General features: G+C 36.0%; 1 protein-coding gene across 1 annotated transcript in view; it reads right to left on the reverse strand.

Moving 5' to 3' along the window:
* LOC128031106 (integrin alpha-8) overlaps nucleotides 1-18,845 on the reverse strand; it is a 57,056-nt gene that overhangs the window by 16,039 nt on the left and 22,172 nt on the right. The window contains exons 14-21 of the mRNA XM_052619340.1: nucleotides 14,808-14,853; nucleotides 13,597-13,704; nucleotides 11,006-11,061; nucleotides 9,164-9,318; nucleotides 7,708-7,845; nucleotides 7,440-7,507; nucleotides 7,105-7,252; nucleotides 5,731-5,823 (exon numbers count right to left, since the gene is read on the reverse strand). Coding sequence (XP_052475300.1) covers nucleotides 5,731-5,823; nucleotides 7,105-7,252; nucleotides 7,440-7,507; nucleotides 7,708-7,845; nucleotides 9,164-9,318; nucleotides 11,006-11,061; nucleotides 13,597-13,704; nucleotides 14,808-14,853 — 812 coding nt within the window. The remainder of the gene's footprint in view (nucleotides 1-5,730; nucleotides 5,824-7,104; nucleotides 7,253-7,439; nucleotides 7,508-7,707; nucleotides 7,846-9,163; nucleotides 9,319-11,005; nucleotides 11,062-13,596; nucleotides 13,705-14,807; nucleotides 14,854-18,845) is intronic.

Below are 18,845 nucleotides of genomic sequence, written 5' to 3' on the forward strand. Positions count from 1 at the left end.
TGACATTTGTGAGACAGATTGTTTATTTGATTTAATAAAATTAAGACTTACTGTCTTCACTTAATTCTATTTAATTAAGGCAGAAAATGGCCAGAAATATAACTTATTACTAATTATTTATGATATAATTTTTTTTTTTACTACTGGATCATATAGTAAAATATAATTTGTTCCTGTAATGGCAAAGCTGAATTTTCAGCAGCCATTGTTCAAGTCTTAAGTGTCAATATGCTCATTTTGTCCTTAAGAAACTTTTCTTATCGTATCAACTTTGAAAAAACTTTTTTGCATTAACTTTGGTAAATTTTTTACAGGATATTTTGGCAAATAGAAGATTCAAAAGAAATCATTTATTTGAAAGAACAATCTTTTGTAATATTTTAAATTGCTTTACTGTGACTTTTATTTATTTCAAAATAAATTCCTTAAATCTTCTAATCTCTAAAACTCTGATCAAGCTGGAATCTTCTACTTCAGAGAACTGGGTCAGAACCAAAATTTGCAGTTCCTCATTAAAGGAACTGTATGTGTGTGACTAACATGTTTTGTGCACATTGGTCTTGTGATGCCCAATTTGTGATGAATGAGCTGCACCGCATGGTTATGACTTCCATTTTATGGGCTATGAGAGGCTAATTTGGAAAGTTTTGGAAAACAAAAAAGAAAATAAGAAAAAAAAACAGGCTACACGTTGATTTATTGTGTGGAGAATTATTTTGTGACACTAGTGACAACAGTGTGTGAGTGTCTTGTGAGTGCGAGTACATGATGTGTTTCTCATTTTGCTTGTTGTATGTGAGGTGGGGGATCTGCGGCCTTGTCACCCTCCTCCGCTGGTGCCATGATAATTTAGCCCATGTGGGTTTAACCCTAGAGGCTCACAATGAAGCCTGTCACCATGACAACACCCTCTTTTTCCAAATCTGAAACATGTTAACAGGTCACAGAGCCAAAAAACTCTTCTTTTGTGTTCCATAGAAGAAAGAAAGTCATAGGTTTGGAACAACATGAAGGTGAGAAAATGATAACAAAATTGTCATTTTTGGGTAAACTATGCCTTTAATGATTGTTTCCAAACAGGTTTACCAAATAAACTACTGCTTCTGCCCTCCCCCCATCTGGCAGGGAGGGGTGAGGGAGGTCAACAAAAAGCAATCGTAGTGCGGTTAAAATCGAAGTGCGGTTTAGAACCAGAATGCTTCCTCTTAGTGATCGTCCGCCTCTGTGACCGACTGCTAGGGAGCTACTCTTTTGATGCTGCCTATTGACCCACGAATGTCCCACGGACGGGACGATGCAAGTGCAGTAATTCTGCAAACAGCAGCGTACTTGATAACATCAGTCCGCTCACCTTGGCTTCTGCAATTTTCCCTCACTGTATATTTACAATAAGGCAAAATATGATATCAAACACCACTGCCTCCTTCCGATTTCATTAAAACATATTAATAGCCGCAGAAATGTAGTTTAGGGAAATGTGTAGACCTATATAATGAATCAAGGCCAAAGATTACCTGTTACATTTACCCAAAACGAATTGTATTTTATGTTTAGCCACTAAAGAGACATCAGAGCCAGCGGCAAATGTCAGAAGCACTAGCCGAGTCGAGATTGCTCTCATCGGTAAATATAAGAACTGAGCTCCCGCTGATCACATGGAGCTGATTGACTCCGAAACCTGTGAAACACATTTTTAAATAGCAGTGTCTTTATAAATAAACCGCATATTTGAGTTTTAAACAACTACATTCACTCATGAAATAATAATAAATTTAAAAAAAACATTTCATGACACGATTACAGTAATGTTTTAAAAAATATTTTAATAAACGGTGGTTGAAATCACAATGCTGCGTGAACTCAACCAATCAGCATGTTTAGTGCTCAAGTCCCGCCCTTGAAAGTTGTGGACCTTTGAAAAAGTACTACCTCGCAAGCAGGGACTTTCTGAGGGGCATTTTTTTTTACCCAGAACTTTATTTAGTTCCTGGTTCCTGCGGTGGAAACACTAGGAGTACCCTCCCTAAGTCCATAGTTCCTGGGTTAAATTCCAGAGGTGGAAACACAGCTAAAGACGCTTACCGAGTTTCATAACAATACATCAATGCATTAATAAATTATAGCATTTTATGACAAAATTCAAAATGGCAGATGGCCAGTAGGTTGACATGGGAAAATTGGATATCATTCGACTTGGTACATCGAATCTAAAGAGACCAGTTTTGTAATTTTTGGCCCAACCCTTCAGAAGGTAGAAGCGAAAATATGCATTTTTCATATCTCCTGACCACTAGGTGGCACAGTACCTAAACGCTGTAGGTAGTCTCAGGTCATACTTGTTATAACACATGCCAAGTTTGGTCTCAATATGCCTAACCGTTGCGCAGTTATAGCCTCACATGCAGTTTTGCGTGCTTTTAATAGAATTTCACCGTATGTTATTCAAAAACGGTTGGACGAATCAACTTGAATTCCATAAATTTTTGCCAGCATGGTCTGAAGATAATCTGGTCTAGGACGAGTTAGAAAAAGTAGGTTTTATGAACAACTAAATACAGCAAAACATTTAATAAAATAAATAAACCTTGGGATTTCAGAATTTTGGAGTTCATTCAACTCGCCATGAGCCAAGGATTCAGAGGAAAAAATTATTGTCATTTTCTGGCCTACGATTCAAAAGTAATTAGTATAAACATGAGTGCAAATTTGGACAAGTGGTGGCGCTAGAGAGTTAGATTTAGAGACTCCAAATTTGCTATGGTGACTTTTCTCACTGTCCTCTATCGGTCTGCAAAATTTCACAACATTTCCCCGAGCAGTTCTATGGGCTGCCATAGACATGCGGCAGAAGAAGAAGAAGAAGAAGAAGAAGAAGAAGAAAATCATGCTAACGGATACAACAGGTGCCTAAGCACCTTCGGCATGGCTTTGACAGCTGAAAGTACTGTAACAGAGAACAAAAATTACATTTCTTTTTTCGGCTCATTGCATTTTACATGCTGACTCTCTTAATGAATCTACAAGCTATATTTCAAACCCAAAATCCAACGCTATGACAGACCAACTGGACATAGAGCTCTGAGCATCCTGCCAACTGTCTACACACACTCTGACCAATACCTTTTTAAAACCACAGGTTCACATTGCATGCATCTACTGGTAACATTTTTGCCTATTCAGTTGTGATTATCTGATTTATATTTCATGAGCAACATAATCTTAAGACCTGTAGTAAACACAGTCATAAACCTCCCTGCCCTGTCTCTGCTTTCAATGAGCTGGCACTGCTCGAGCCAAAGCATTTACCAGCTATGCATCAAATTACTGACAAGCACTGCAATCCAAACAAACAGAACAGGAGTAAACTGACTAATAAAGACGCAGGTATGTGTGTCAAATACACTGTAAAAATTAATGCTCAGAATCATAAGAGAGTAAATAGAACAGTAAATAAAACATGTTTATATACACTCTTAAAAAATATCGAATTAAGCTCTCTTTTTGTTTCTTATTCTTATTGTTGACAGGGATTCAAAGTATCAAATATATTAATATCATAAAAGCCTTATTAAAAGAAAAAATAACTATATTGTGATATATATTGTTATTGTGATATAAAATTAGTCATATCGTGATCAAAGATTTTTGTAATATCGCCCACCCCTACTCTCACTTCATCATTCTACTTTTTCTCTCTCTCTCTATCCACTGTTTTGTTTTCCATACTCTTATTAACAATGTTCAACATCAATTTGACGGACATACAGGGAAGAAAGAGATAGGAAAGAGAGAAGGACAATGCACCAATCAAGCTATTAACGGTGCTAGAAAAGACTATGTAAGGGATGTGTGTTTAGTCAACAAGTGCTCGTATCATCAGGGAGATGTATATTTCTCCTTAATGGCACATGAATGAACACATCTGTATAACAGCCACATTCCCGAGGGTCCATGGGGCCAGTAGGCAAGCAGTCTTAAAAACATCTGGGTTAGTGAGGACGCACACACAGAAACATGGTGTCCTTCTGGATTTTTCTGGAGTTTTCTCAATCAACATTTTTTCAACAGCAGTATATAGTGTACAAATAATATTAAATATAAAAAAAATAATAATTTCTTGTTTTGAGCAAAAACCTAACAAAATATAGTGACGTTTATGTTTAAAATGTGAAAAAATGCAATCTGATTATTAAATTAAACAAAATGTTATCTTTAAATTTTGTTTAGATATTGAGAAAAATAAACAGTTAAAAATGAATCCTAAATGAAAATGATATATTTTGTAAATAAAAATATACTGAATCATTTTTATTTATTTGATCAAAAAACACAGAACATTTACATTTATTCATTTGGCAGACACTTTTAACCAAAGCCACTTACAGCTGAGGAATACAACAAGCTATGTATCATAAGATGGCGATAAACACTGTGTACAGAGTAATATACAGTCCTCAGAGTAATACTTCTGAAATATTATAAACTTTTAATAATATAATTTATAAAATGTAATGTTATATATATATATATATATATATATATATATATATATATATATATATATATATATATATATAATTACGGTTACATTTATTGTGATGGCAATACCAAATTTTCACCAGTCATTACTGGAGTCTTCAGTGTCACATGATTTTACAGAAATCTAACTGTAATCTAATTCTGATTTGGTGCTTAATAGCGAACAGCGGAAACAGTTCTGCTGCTTAATATTTTTGTATACAGTAATACCTTTTTTCAGAATGACTTGTTGAATATAATCTTTTGTAAAAATTGTATGTCTTTACAGTTACTTTTGATCTTTTTCATTGCTGAATAAAAGTATTAATTGCATTCATTTCTTAAAAAACAAAAAAACACAATTCTGACCACAAACCTTTGAACACATTTATGCACTCATCTCTGGTTTCATTATTGAAAGAACCTCCTAATTCAACGTAATATGTTTCAGTTTCAGCATTCTCTTGACTGAACAGGATCAAGTGTGTGTGTGTGATGCATCTGCGGGTGTCTCATACAGGACCCGAAGTCTCAGCAAACTGACAGTGCTGCTAAATATCTTCCTATTAAAGGAGTAAACTGATATGCTATCTTACCCTTTTCTCACCCCTCTAAAATCCTCTTTCCTCTGTCTTGCTCATTTATGTTAATGCACTGAAGGATTCAAGCTCTCAGTGAAAGCTAAGACCCAAAACATATGCAAGCATGCAAGAATACACAACTGTACACAAGCATATGAACACAAGCCAGATTTTATGTGATGACAAATTTATAATGCAATTTTCAATTTGCCACATTTTTTTTTGTTTGTTGCTCTTTTCAATTTCTGTCATGGTGGCTGCATAAGAGTAATTGTTTGAAATAAATATTGATGAGGAAGTTAGTTATGTTTAGACTAATAGTTAGTCTGTTGACAGGTTTATAGTTTGCTATCTGAATGATCATATCTGGTTTAATGGCACAGACATTTAAAGGAAACTCTTTCGCTACCTTTAGTACTGAGATTTGTTATTGTCACTGTAACACAAGAAAGCACATTGTACACCACATGTCCATAGCTTAATAAATATGTACCATACAATTGCAAAGCATTGGCCAAGCATTCACATCATGGTATCAACTATAGGGTACTGTGTGTTTCATTCATTCATATTCGGATCAAACTGTACATATTACTTCGTATCAACAGAGTTTGTGCTACATGGCTCTTACGTTTGTCTCAGCCACCATTGGGTTTCCCAGGTCACAAACCACAACTCTGGTATCATTCTCTGTCCTGTGCTCACAGTTCAGCCGCTGAAGATCCTGAGACAGAGAGAAAAAAGATTTCATTTCTTCATTATTTAATCTATAATACCTGCTGTGTTAAACTACATGCACAATGCACCTTCGGGACTTAAAAAAATACTTTAATAATTATTTTAAATATTAAATATTTTTATAATAAATAAAAAAAGTTGCATGTTATTGTGCATCTACATACAAATTATATATATATATATATATATATATATATATATATATATATATATATATATATATATATATATATATACTCTACTTCTAAACTGTAAAATAAAATAAAATTGGTGCATGACATCAATGAAAACAAAACTGGGCAATAATAAATCAGGTGAATAACTGACAAAAGCCCATGAAAAAGAGTCAAAGGAGGGATGGAGGACAGCAAACAAGAGAGAGAAAATACATGATGAATTATCACATCATACATCACTGAGGCTCTCCCCCTGTCATCTCGTCAACCCCCTACATCAGTCTCTCTTTTTCTCCATCTCCCTCCTCTGTCAACCACTTCCTCTCACCAAAAGAGAGTCAAACCGTAACCGGTCTGTTCCCAAAAGAGCAGCTAATGTAGTTGTGCGAATTGCATCAAGAGCCACTCTCAAACACGTGCTGCAATTACTAGCTATAGACTGCATCTGTTAAACTCACAACTGACAGACAGAGAGCAATCAAATCTTTTGTAGTCAGTGCCACAGAGTGTCTAATGCAGGAAGAGGCAGTGATGCATGAATGGAATGATGGAACGACTGAAAGACAGCAGAAGATATGAATTATAGATAAGTGAATGCAGGATTGTATGAAATGAAATAAACAGTCTGTTAGATCTCAGCAATGCATTACTGAGAACACCTAGACATGACGCATGTTTTAGGCTACGTTTAATAAGAAACCTTACCCATAATAAGATCAACATTCACTGCATTTCTGCCTCATTAGTACATCAAAAACACTGCAGGGCTCATGTTTGTGTTTTTAACTCTGGGTCAGGATGGATTACAGATTTAGAATTTTACCATGATGTATTTAAAGCTATTTAGTAAATATGATATTTCACAAGACTGGGGTTCACGATACACTGTAGATAGATAGATTGGCCTTGACCCTTGAGCTGTGTTCCCACTGTCAGGCCAGTAGCCCCACAGATCTAAAAACAGATCTAAATCCCACCCTTAACATGCTCCTCTGGAACAAACATCACACAACACCACCATTTTACCAGAGTAAGCACGTATACATACAGTATATGTACAGTTAAAAAGGATAATGGGTAATGTTTTTTACCTCACGTCTGCGCTCCACACCAATATAGTCTGCCTCTGGTGGGAGGGTCACATGAAGCTCTGCCTCGTACGCCCCCTCACCCCTATTGGCTGCATTAATGATCAACACAAGCAAGTTGTCATCCCCGATTATAAGTTCAGTCCGGTCCCTATAAAAAAAAAAAAACATCAAACCTGCATATAAAATAACTAGTAATATAAGGCCAAAATCAAAGAATGACTTGCTATAAAACAGAAACAACTGATACATGATAGAACACTGCATACAAAACAAATACACAAGCAATTGATCAATGGCACACACATGTACTGTATTCATCAGACCCAATGACTCACATTTTAGCAGAAAGTTTAAGATCTGGGATGCACATGTTGTCTTCACCACAGTCCAACAGGATGTTTGCCTAAGGGAGAGGAAAACAATTCTTCTCTCTGCTTTTTTTTCCAAGTTTGAATTGAACTTATGTTTTACTTTTACTTTTCAAAAACAAAAAAAGGAAAACCCTGCATGTCATGATGTCCTGTTTGTATTATTTAATGTGCACAAAAATGCACACATGCAGCTTCACACAAACAATGGTAAACATTCCTGTTGCATGCAAACCTGCTCATGGTGGAAGGTCTTGCTGTAGTGGTCCAAAATGGGCCGCAGCTGGAGGCCAGGTGGAGGGGAGTCCTGGTCCAGACTGTAGTTCAGTGTCACGCTGATAGGACTCAGTTTATCTCTGAATTCTCCCTCATCCTACACACATAATTAAGAAAAATATTTTTTTTTTTAAGGTGGAACGCAAACAAGTGAATTACTCTTTGCCCTCTCATCCTAGTTTCCCATTACTTGTTCTTCTACTTCACTTGTTTGATTATCTTTGTCCTTTGATATCAATCTGTTTCCCTTAAACGACAGAAAAATCACAGCTGTTGTATGAGCATGCTTGCTCAGAAAGCCAAGGGCAATAAATACAGCTAATACATTTAATAAGTTACAAGGATTTGAGAAAATGAGACTGCATGTTTAGGTTTCTGAACAGAAATGCACAAGGATTTGTGAAAGAAAAGCTTATGAACACAAAAGCTGCAAGGCTGTTATAGTGTGCAGGGCTGCTGCATAAAAAGACACACTTTATTTGCACAAATCCAAATTGCTACGAACACAAATATTTTCTCATATTCTTTGTGAACTGCCATTCATGCCTATAATTATTTTAATTTTTACCTTGATGCATAGTAAAATGTAATGCAAAAATAAATAATATAATATACTTTTGTATTTAATAATAATGTATAATTTTATATAAATGTATATTACTACTACTACTACTACTAATATAACAAAACATAATTATCAAATTTCTGTTCTTATGTTTTAGGGCGTTTATGCTTCTATGCATCTGTCATATATTTTAGTAATATATATAATATAATATATAAAAAGTATTATATTATTTTTATTTAATAATTATATATATATATATATATATATATATATATATATATATATATATATATATATATATATATATATATATATATATAGTAATAATAATATGAACATTTCTGTTGTTGGAAATTTGTGATAATATAATATATAATTATAATAAATATAAAATATATTAAAATAATAACTTTGATTTAATATAAATATAAACTAATTTATTATTGTTGTTGTTATTTATTAATTTCCTGTTTCTAATTTATGTTCTTATGTTGCTGGATGTTTGTTGGATACATCTGCCATTTGCAGTATCACAGCGATAGTTCATATTGCCTTAGACTATATCGGTCAAATTTCCCATGGCCTGTGTTATCATATAAACACCCATAAACCCTTAAGACTGCGTTTAATTCCTGTGTCATCTTGGTCCAGCAGAATTTTTGGTCTCGTTTTTTTTTTCTTAAAATGCTTATTCCATCCAAATAGGGCTTGTTGTATTAGGAGCTTGGTTTGGCTCACAATTAACTCTCCCATGGGTTCAGTTGTTTTGAAGATAGAACAAGAATTTAATATCAAGATGAGGCCAGTTCAGCTAGGTTATGTGCTGCATGTGGACTATAAGCCTCACCCGCAGGTAAACAGTGTAGTTATGGCAATGTTGGCGGTCCCCTTGACCCAAAACCAACTGTTGGGTTCTCTGGTGCTGGTGAGAGTCCATGAACAAGATCCTCTTAACTGCTCCACGCTGCTTCAGCCAGTCCAGCTGCAGGTCCATTCTCAGAGCTATAAGAGAGAGCCAAAAGACAGGCATGCTATTATTAGCTCCTACTTTACATACTTTAATTCCTGCCATTTCTGTTTGGACAAAACAGGTTTTGGGCCATAAAAATGGCATGTTCCTAAGGTTAATTACCAAGGCTTCTGAACAACAATCAAATAGTCTAGCTATTTAGAGCAGATTGCGAAGCAGAATCAACAGGAAAATCGTGTGGCGGCATCAAAGAAGATGTGCTGTCCTGATCTAGAAGCACTCTTCATCAACAGTAAGCCTTTCTACTCGCCGCAGGAGTCTTCGTTCATTCTCTTAAGAGTCTACATTCTTCCACAAGCATGTGTGAACGCAGTGTAACAACAGCAGGCTGATCGGATCACAGACACAGAACAACTACACATGGACTCTGATATAATCATTCTCTGTGATTTAAATTATGCAAATGTCTCCAATGAACTGCCAGAATATACACAGCATGTTATTTTTCCCACCAGAGACAGTAATATATTGGGTCATTGTTACACCACAATAAAGAATGCATATCCCTCTGTCCCATGGGCTGTTTGGTTAATCTTATACCAACCTACAGGAAGAAACTGAAATCAGCTAAACCTGAAATAAGGACTGTAAAAAGACGGATTAATGAAGCAGAGCAGGATTTTACAAGCTTGCTTTGATTGCACTGATTGCAGTGTTTTTGAAGCTGCTGCCAACGATCTGGACGAGCACACAGAGACTGTAACATCATACATTAGTTTCTGTGAGGATATGTGCATTCCTACCAGGACTCATTTAACTTACAACGATGACAAATCATGGTTCACTGCAAAGCTCCGTCATGCCAAAGAAGATGCCAGGATTGGGGACAGAGTCTTGTATAAACAGGCCAAAAACACACTGACAAAGGAGATCAGAATGGCTAAGAGAAACTACTCTAAAAAGGTGAGAATCCAGCTTGCTGCCAATGACCCTGCTATACTGTGCAAAAGACTGAAGGATATCACCAATTACAGGACACTATGACCTAGCACTGTGTTGAATCTGAAACTGAAACTGACTGAGAGTTAAATGAATTCTGTTGCAGGTTTGAGAAACCTGGTCTCACACCCCACACCCATCTGCTTAATATTTTTTTGGAAAGTTATACATTTTTTTCAGGACTTTTTGATTAATAGAAAGTTCAAAAGCATTTATTTTGAATACACATTTCAGTAACAAATGTCTTTATTTCAATAAAAGTATTACATTTCTGTTTACATTTATTTTAGTTAATAGTTTTAGATTTTATGGTCAAAGATGATTTGTAATGCTTTATGGGATGTGTAGTCGATTTAGGTACAAGTACCTTTTTTATTTGAATCACAATTGTAGTTAATTTGGAGTTGTTTGGTATGGTTTAAGGCTTTGAATACTTTTTGAAAAGCTTATTTTTATTTATTTATTATTATTATTATTATTTTTTTATCAAAATTGCATTTAATTTGGAGTTGTTTGGTTTGGTTTAAGGCTTTGAACACTTTTTTGAAAAGCTTAAATTTCCTCCAGAACCAGGTTAAATGGAGAGACTTCCACTGTTATAATGAAACCACATGTACGACTGGCGGAATTCATTTCTTCAAGACATTTGCTGATAAGAATACTTCCAATTACATGACACAAAATGCATTTAATTAATAATAAATAAAAAAATTCACTCACCTACATAATCAGGAATACCAATCCCAGAGATCTTTGCACACACATTTACTGAGAGACTGAGAGAAAAAAATAAAGAGAGAAAGAGACATTAAGTACAGCATATCTTAGCCAGAAAAGCAATAACCTTTTTTAACATTTAAGTCATAAAAAAAGAAAGCATGGAGCTGAATGTAGATGTGGAACGCTGAGGGACTCTGCTCCTCAGTATTTAATTAATTAATCAAATTTGCCTCATTTTTTTCTCATACATCTGTCTTTTCCTTGCATCATCTCTCTATCCCTCCATCTCTTTAATAGTCCGGTAATAGAGGAGGCAATTAGAGTGAATTCCTGTTCCTGTCAGAAAAAAGGAACAAAACCTCTCTAATTTTCTCAAAGATCTCATACAAATACTATATTGTCATTAAATATTGTAATAACATTTCAAAAGCCTTTTTTAGATGAAGTCTAATATGCAAACACTCATACAAACACACTTTTATCCGGACACAGCAATGGACGTTCCAGCTATGGGCCACACAATTAATTTACTGGAATGTAAAGATGGCAGTTCTATTGCCTGCAGGGCTCTTGTGTAAAACTAAAACTTTATTTGCAAAGAACAAATAGAACCAGGACGTATGACTGAAATATGCTACCCCATCACAAACTACTCACTGACACACATGCTGTAAGCCGGTGAGAGCGCATAAAAACACACTCACACCTCTCCAGCTGGTGCTCAATAACTGTATTTCAGTTATGTTGAACGTGTAATGATATCTGTGCTTGGGGACTCACAACTGCAGTCTTAATGGCCCAAAGGGCCAATCTTATGCATAGCATTACATACAACCAAAATATATCTAATGAGAAACACCCCTTTACCCCCCCACCACACACACACTTGCACAGTTATGAGCGTGTCTGAGTTTAAATTTGTGATAAACAGCTGGATGCAGTGTCTCATGAACAACACGAAATACCCATGAGGCCATGCCTGATGGAATCCAGCATTTGTGCATTGTGCTCTAACCATGCAAACCCTGCCATGACCCCTCCAGGTAGTGGTGCATTTGAAAATGCACAGCCGAAGTCATGTGTACACTGTACAGTGAGAGACAGAAAGGAGAGTCATATTTATGCATATTTAAGGGAGGAAGTGGCCCCACTTTATCATTTAATGATTACTTGTTAGTTCTCCTCCCTTGTGACAAGGGTAAATGCATAATCATGCACAAGGCTCGCGCAAATACAAACACTCCAGTGCCCAGAGGTTGACATCACACAACCCCAAGACATCCCCCCACCCCGACCCCGACCCCTGTTCTGAACCCGCTGCAACTTTTCTTTACTCTACCTCCCATCTGCCATCTATAATTACTGGCCACTCCTCAGAGTTTTAATGGCACTCTTGTATGTGTGTGTGGTTTAACATGAGTCATTTAGCACATTTTTTTCTTTTTTTATTAAATTTGAAAAATGCAAACAAAAGCATTACACTAGTTGTTGATGATGCTATTAATTATTATTATTGTTACTATTGTTATTATTATATTGCTATTATTATAATAATAGAATAAAAAACGAATTGCATTAAATTAGAAATATACACTTCACTAAGTTGGCGTTTAGAGCATTTGATTGCTATCAAGGGTACAGTACAGCCTTACAGTTGTTCACTTCATATCTTAGAGACAGGTACTTTTCCGTATCATTGGGAAATTTTTTCTCTTCTTCAGCTCCTATTATTAGTGGTGTCCCTCAGGGTTCCATTTTGGGCCCGCTCCTTTTTAACTTATATATGCTTCCATTAGGGAATATTATTAGAGGGCACAATATTTCATTTCATCTATACGCTGATGATACCCTGTTGTATATCCCATTCAAAGCTGCTGATTCCATTCAACAGTTGTTGTACTGTCTTGATGATGTCAAGAAATGTTCTCCCAGGCTTTTTAATCTAATCTAAGTACTGTGGTTTTTCCATCCTTTGGATCTCTTTATGCTCTCTTCTCTGTCTTGTTCTGTTTTGGTGTTCATCTGTGTGATTCAAAGTCTCTCTATTTCTAACCACAGTTTGTACATTTATTTTACCAAGCTACTTTTTGTTACTGCAGAACTCCACACTTTAGTTCTTTCTTTTGACGCTCCAGAGCATCCGATTCTTTCTTCCCCATGCCAACCCCAACACACGGGCACATGCACCCCAAGCAGCCAAACAGATCTAGGTGTACAGTCACTGGCACTACTTGTGAGACACAATGTCCATCCACAAAAGGGGTAAGAATGCAGGGTTGTATGTATGTTTGAGTTTGGAAGAATTTATTGAGACTTCCAGAAACACTTTTACCACAAAGAAGAAAAACTGCTGTAATGTGGTACTACAGACCACATGACTTTAAAACCTCCCAGTCATCCACAGCTATTTGGTCCAGACTATTTTGGTTTACCTTTAACCAGGACTAAAGTTCAACATAACCGTCCCATCACTTCGTCTAGAATAGATAAATCAAAACATGAACTTTCAAAAGCACAAGAGTCACCCTTTCTGTCAGAAGCTAAGAGCATGCTTCAGTGACTAGCACTGGATAAATGAAGTTGACACTTACCAGGTTACCATAAGATCAGAATTGGGCATGCAGCAGGACTTGTCCTCAGGATTGAGAATTCTGGGTGTCAAAATCAGCTGAGCGTCCACCGTAACCACTGGCCTCGCCCTAGCATTGAGAGAGACAATATAACAGGAACAATATTACAAAAATAAATAACAAATTACTTATATAATTTATATATTATTGCAGTAATGAGTTTGAATGGGAAGCTGGAGCTATACATAAATAATTTTTAACATCAAAATAAGTCCTAATGCCAGTGTAAATGTCAGTGCATAAGACATTTTACAGGTGTAAGGTGATGTGTTTAACATTCAATGCACAGTATTACATAAATAATCACTTATAAAACATTTAACTATGAACTAAACATTCAGAGTCATATTCTAACAGAACATCAGACAAGCCGAGTAAATGAGAACTTAACATGAGGTCAGTCTCTGTTCTGCTCCGGTCTCTCATTCTGTTGAGACTAGCACTCAAACTGGATTAACAGTGGAAATGTTATCTTACACAAATACACCAGAGCCCACTACAGCTAATCGCTTTAACACTGACACCAAGACACTGCTAGTGCGTGAGACTCTGTGCTGGGACATGTTAATTTGCCTGTGTGTTTTTGGTGGCTTTGAGGCAGGAAAAAAGGGACTATTTTGAAACATTTCTGCAGGAAACCTGATCCGAAACACCCAATCGAAGTCTTGGGTACTCAGACTAGACATGCCACAAGTCTGTAGATAATGTTCGCTGACTGTACTCCTGTCAACTACAGCTAAGGAATTCTTCATGAATGCATTATGAAGCCAGACATTTCAATATTTTCTGTTATGCAATTTGAAAATGTGTTACAATCACATCATAGAATTGAGAAAAACGGCTTCATATGTATCAGGTTTCCTTCCAGCTAAACCTCAAATACAGGTGGTTTCTGTGCTGGTCACTCTAATGGGGAAAGCATGTGACTGTAGTAGAAAACTGTGGGAAAAATGTATATCACTTATAATAATTCATGATAATAATTCAAAACACTGGCATCATTTGAATTCTGAGACTTAGAGCTGAGAAACACAAAACTCGAATTACTTTTTATGATGCACATCATTTCACAAATATTCACCAGTACTTGTATAAAATGTAAAAATATAAGTTTTTCAACATTTTGATAATGCTGTATTAAAATGGTTTATGTCGAGTGTAAAATTGCTCACCTGTAGGCCACAACTTTACTCACTCCGAATGCACCGACCAGCAAATCTATAAAGAGAGTGAAATATGAGAGCTGGAGGATGGATACAATATGATACAGAAAAATGTGTGTTGCAAGAGAAAGAGGAAGAAAGAGAAGGAGTAGCTGGATCATAAAGCTTCAAAGCACGCTACAGCTGGAAGTGATTTGGGCCTCCAGCAGACTCCATTAAAGATTCGTCGACCCGTTTCTCATTCTACCAGTCTCACTCTTTACATCACCTGCCGTCCCAGAACAAACCCATTGAGGAACCCCAGAGAGCCCCAGAGAATGTGTGAGGCTTTAATCTCATTCTACTCAGAGGTGCACACAGCCACATCTGATTAAGAAGAAGGTAAATACAGCACACTGAATACTTTCCTTCTTCTCTTAATAAAGATGGGCATGATAAACCTGAGTTTCAACCTACATGAGATTTTAATGTGATGCAGTGGAAGCATTGTATTGAAGTTTAAATGAACCAGGGCCTTCAGAGAAATTAAGCGATTAGGTTTAATTAAAACAATGTGATCTCCATTTGTAAATCTAATGGAAGGAGGACAAACCAACTAATGCCACAAAACCCCAGAGAATCCATCAAACTGATTGATAACACTTGCTTACTTGTACTGCGTTTTTCCTGGATGGCATTAGTATCCATATTGTCAAAACTAAAACAATGAAATCAGTTTTTGTTTCGCAAATTTTGTTAAGAATAAGGAAAAGCATGAAATATTTCATAATAAATGAGTAACTCTGGAATTAGACTTATAATATTATTAAATATTACCCAAAATTTTGAATGACAGTGTATATGCATATTTTTTTTATGAAAATGTACTGCATAACTGCAAAACAAATGACATTTTCTTATGATCCCAATCTTTCTTCCTCCAAAAGCAGCACCAAAAAATAAATAAATAATTGAACATAGCAAAGGTAACATTTTTAATAAAAAAAAATATATATATTTTTTTATAATCAGGCCAAACAAAACATTGATATAGACAGAATCATCAAATATTCAGGTCTGTGCACACACAAAGCACACCTCCTGCACCTGAGATGAAACAGTGGAAATACTGGCAGTGTGTGTGTGTGTGTGTTTGTGGTCCGTTGCTTCCTCTGTTTCCTCTGCTAAAGCTATAACCATTCATTCATCTCTGACATCTCATTAAACTAGTATGTATAACTGAACCAACATAAACCATAGCAAAAAGTAGATTCTGACACCCGCTCAGACATTATTACAATATTAGAGGTTTGATTTCTTTGGTGGTGAAATAGTTCTTGTGATAAGTATAGAATTGCTAAAAACTAAACATTAAACTTTAACCTTCACACAGGTCGGTTTCATTTCATCAAACTTGAGCGAGAGAACACTTTCTCTAAATTGTACAAAGCATTAATAGGAAGAAAGAGTTGAAATCGGTCCTGGAGGGATGCTTTCAGTCAGGAAAACTCTGAGCCTCATATGCAGGAATGTTCCAGAACAGCTCCAGCACCCTAATGAGTGCTCAGAGACTGCGGCTTTGATTCCTGTTTCACGGAGGTTGATCGCTGGCTTCGCTTTCCATCAGGTCCTGCCTTCAGGAACAAGACACCCATGGCAAAGAGCCCGTTGTAAACCAGAGTCAGCAGCTTTTGGTTTTGTGACAGAAAACACACTTCGAACACAATGGACAGAAACACGCACACTAAAGCCTACTGACAGACACACGCACACCATGAAGGCCCGAGCTTTCACCTTATATCTGTGAAGCAGAAATGATGACAGAATAATTAAATCTTATTACATTCTCACATCTGGAAAGTCCATTTGTGTGCTCTTTAAAATACTTCCTCAGAACAGCAGTGAGGTGTGTGTGTGTGTGTGTGTGTGTGTGTGCTGCAAGAGTCAACCTCCAATCTTTCAGGTCAAACCCTCTGGTCACCCCAACACAAGGGTCTTAACTGCAGGAATAGGTTAATAGGAGGTGGAATGATGAAGGGAGGGGATGGAAGAAGCTCAAGCACTTAAACTGTAACTTTAGGACGGAGTCTGTTATAGTCATCTTCATCCTCTAGCCAATGTAATGCCGAACCACAGCCAACTAATGCAATCCTCTCTTTTTCCTCCAGCTCAGAATTTCTCTCTCATCTCACCTGACATACAATCACACATGCATCCATCTCTTCCCCTCCAAAATCATTTGAAATGAACTCCTCCCTGTAGATGTCTGGATGGAAATCGGGAGTAAATTCACATTTTTGAGGGCGCACTAAAGGGATATAAGGTGCCCACCCAAGTTCTTAACACAGTTCTAATGGGTCCTGAATGTAACATCAATTTCATACACAAACAACATTTCCAATCTTTTGGAAGTATTATGATGTAGAAATACTGTATATTGTGAAGGGGAATTCTGATCATAAATCTTTTTTTTTTCCCTTTTTTTTTACTGAATGACATTCCGATTCTCTGTGTTACCATTTGGAATTTAAAATGTGTTTTTGTCTCAAATTAGTAAAGTAATTGTTTCTGAATGTGCAATGTTACGGGCACATCACCACTGCTGTCATGATGAATGACACTTGACCTTTGACCTCAACCCTGCATTTAACCACAAAGTTCACACTCAACCTCACATTAACCCCAAACCAAACACTCGAATGAAATGGCTTGTTAACAGGAAAGGTAACCATGTGTGCTGATGTATAACATCTAATGAATAAAATAAATATTTTAAAATAAAATTGTTCTTATAATCTATGTAGACATATTAAAACAATGTGCCAACCAAGTTTCCAGCAACAAGCAATAGTTTGTCCATACTGAACATGAAATTGCGGCTCAATAAGACAAAAGCACAGCCAATCAGAAGATATACAGTATGATGCATAAAGGGGTAATTTACACAACAATTTGAATTCTGTCCCTCACCCTTATGATGTTTTAAACTTAAATGACTCTTTTTCTTCTTTTAATATATTCTGTAGAATGTTACTAACTAAAAAGTTTTGGGGACCAGTTCTGTTCCACAGAAGAAAGAAAGTCACACCAGTATGGAACAACATGATGCATAAATGACAAATTTCATTTTGGGGTGAACTATCCCTCTGCAAAGTATAAAATAGTCATGCAAAAGTTAATTATGACTATTTCTGGTGCATGAAACCATTACCAAGTTTATTTACATACTTCAAAGAATCAAATTAAAAAAACATCCCATTTACATTTATTCAAGAGCAGATGGCTTTACCCAAAGCAACTTACAAATGAGGAATACTTTGATCTAAATGAACTGAAGAAAGTGAAAATGTAGTACACATACATGCATTAATTAAATAATAAAAGGCCAATTAGATGATTTACACTTATGAAAGATTACTGAGAGCAAATCTCTAAAAAGCTTCAATTTATCCATTTTAAAAAGAAGAAACAGGAAAACCTGTTTTCTTTCTTTCGTTTTGCTTTCTGGGTCTGTTCAGCATCATTGTGTGCATGTGTGATCCTTTTGCCATCCATTGAGGGTTTTAATGTATGGAAAAAACTTATTTTATTAGAGCATATTGTGCGCAACACACACATGTGCATATAAGTTGCCTAATGTTACGACTTCCTGTCTCTTTAAAGAAATCGTGTGACAGCATCTGCTTTGATGATTTTGTATAATGCCATTAAAAAATGAAAGAGGTGATTAAAGGACAGAAAGAATGAACACACTGCTCTATTTTTGCTGAAATGCGCTTAAGGCATTACAGCAGAGTTAAGCTTTAGAAACACACTGGATGTTTTTATAGTTTAAATGAAACTATTAATTAATATTTCTGTTAGTCAAAACAAGATTATGGCACAGCTGTGATGGATTGTGAAAACATGCACATCTGTGTTCTTCAGACAGCTCTGGATATTAACTCTGGCAGTTCAAATCAATAAACACTAAACTATAAACACTAGCTGGGATGCCCAGACCTCAACTAGGAAACCTGAGGCTCTTTTGTGAGAAAGCAAGTCAGTTCAGTACATATTCCAGATCAA

This window comes from Carassius gibelio, chromosome A16, assembly GCF_023724105.1.
Source record: "Carassius gibelio isolate Cgi1373 ecotype wild population from Czech Republic chromosome A16, carGib1.2-hapl.c, whole genome shotgun sequence".
Lineage (NCBI taxonomy): Eukaryota > Metazoa > Chordata > Actinopteri > Cypriniformes > Cyprinidae > Carassius > Carassius gibelio.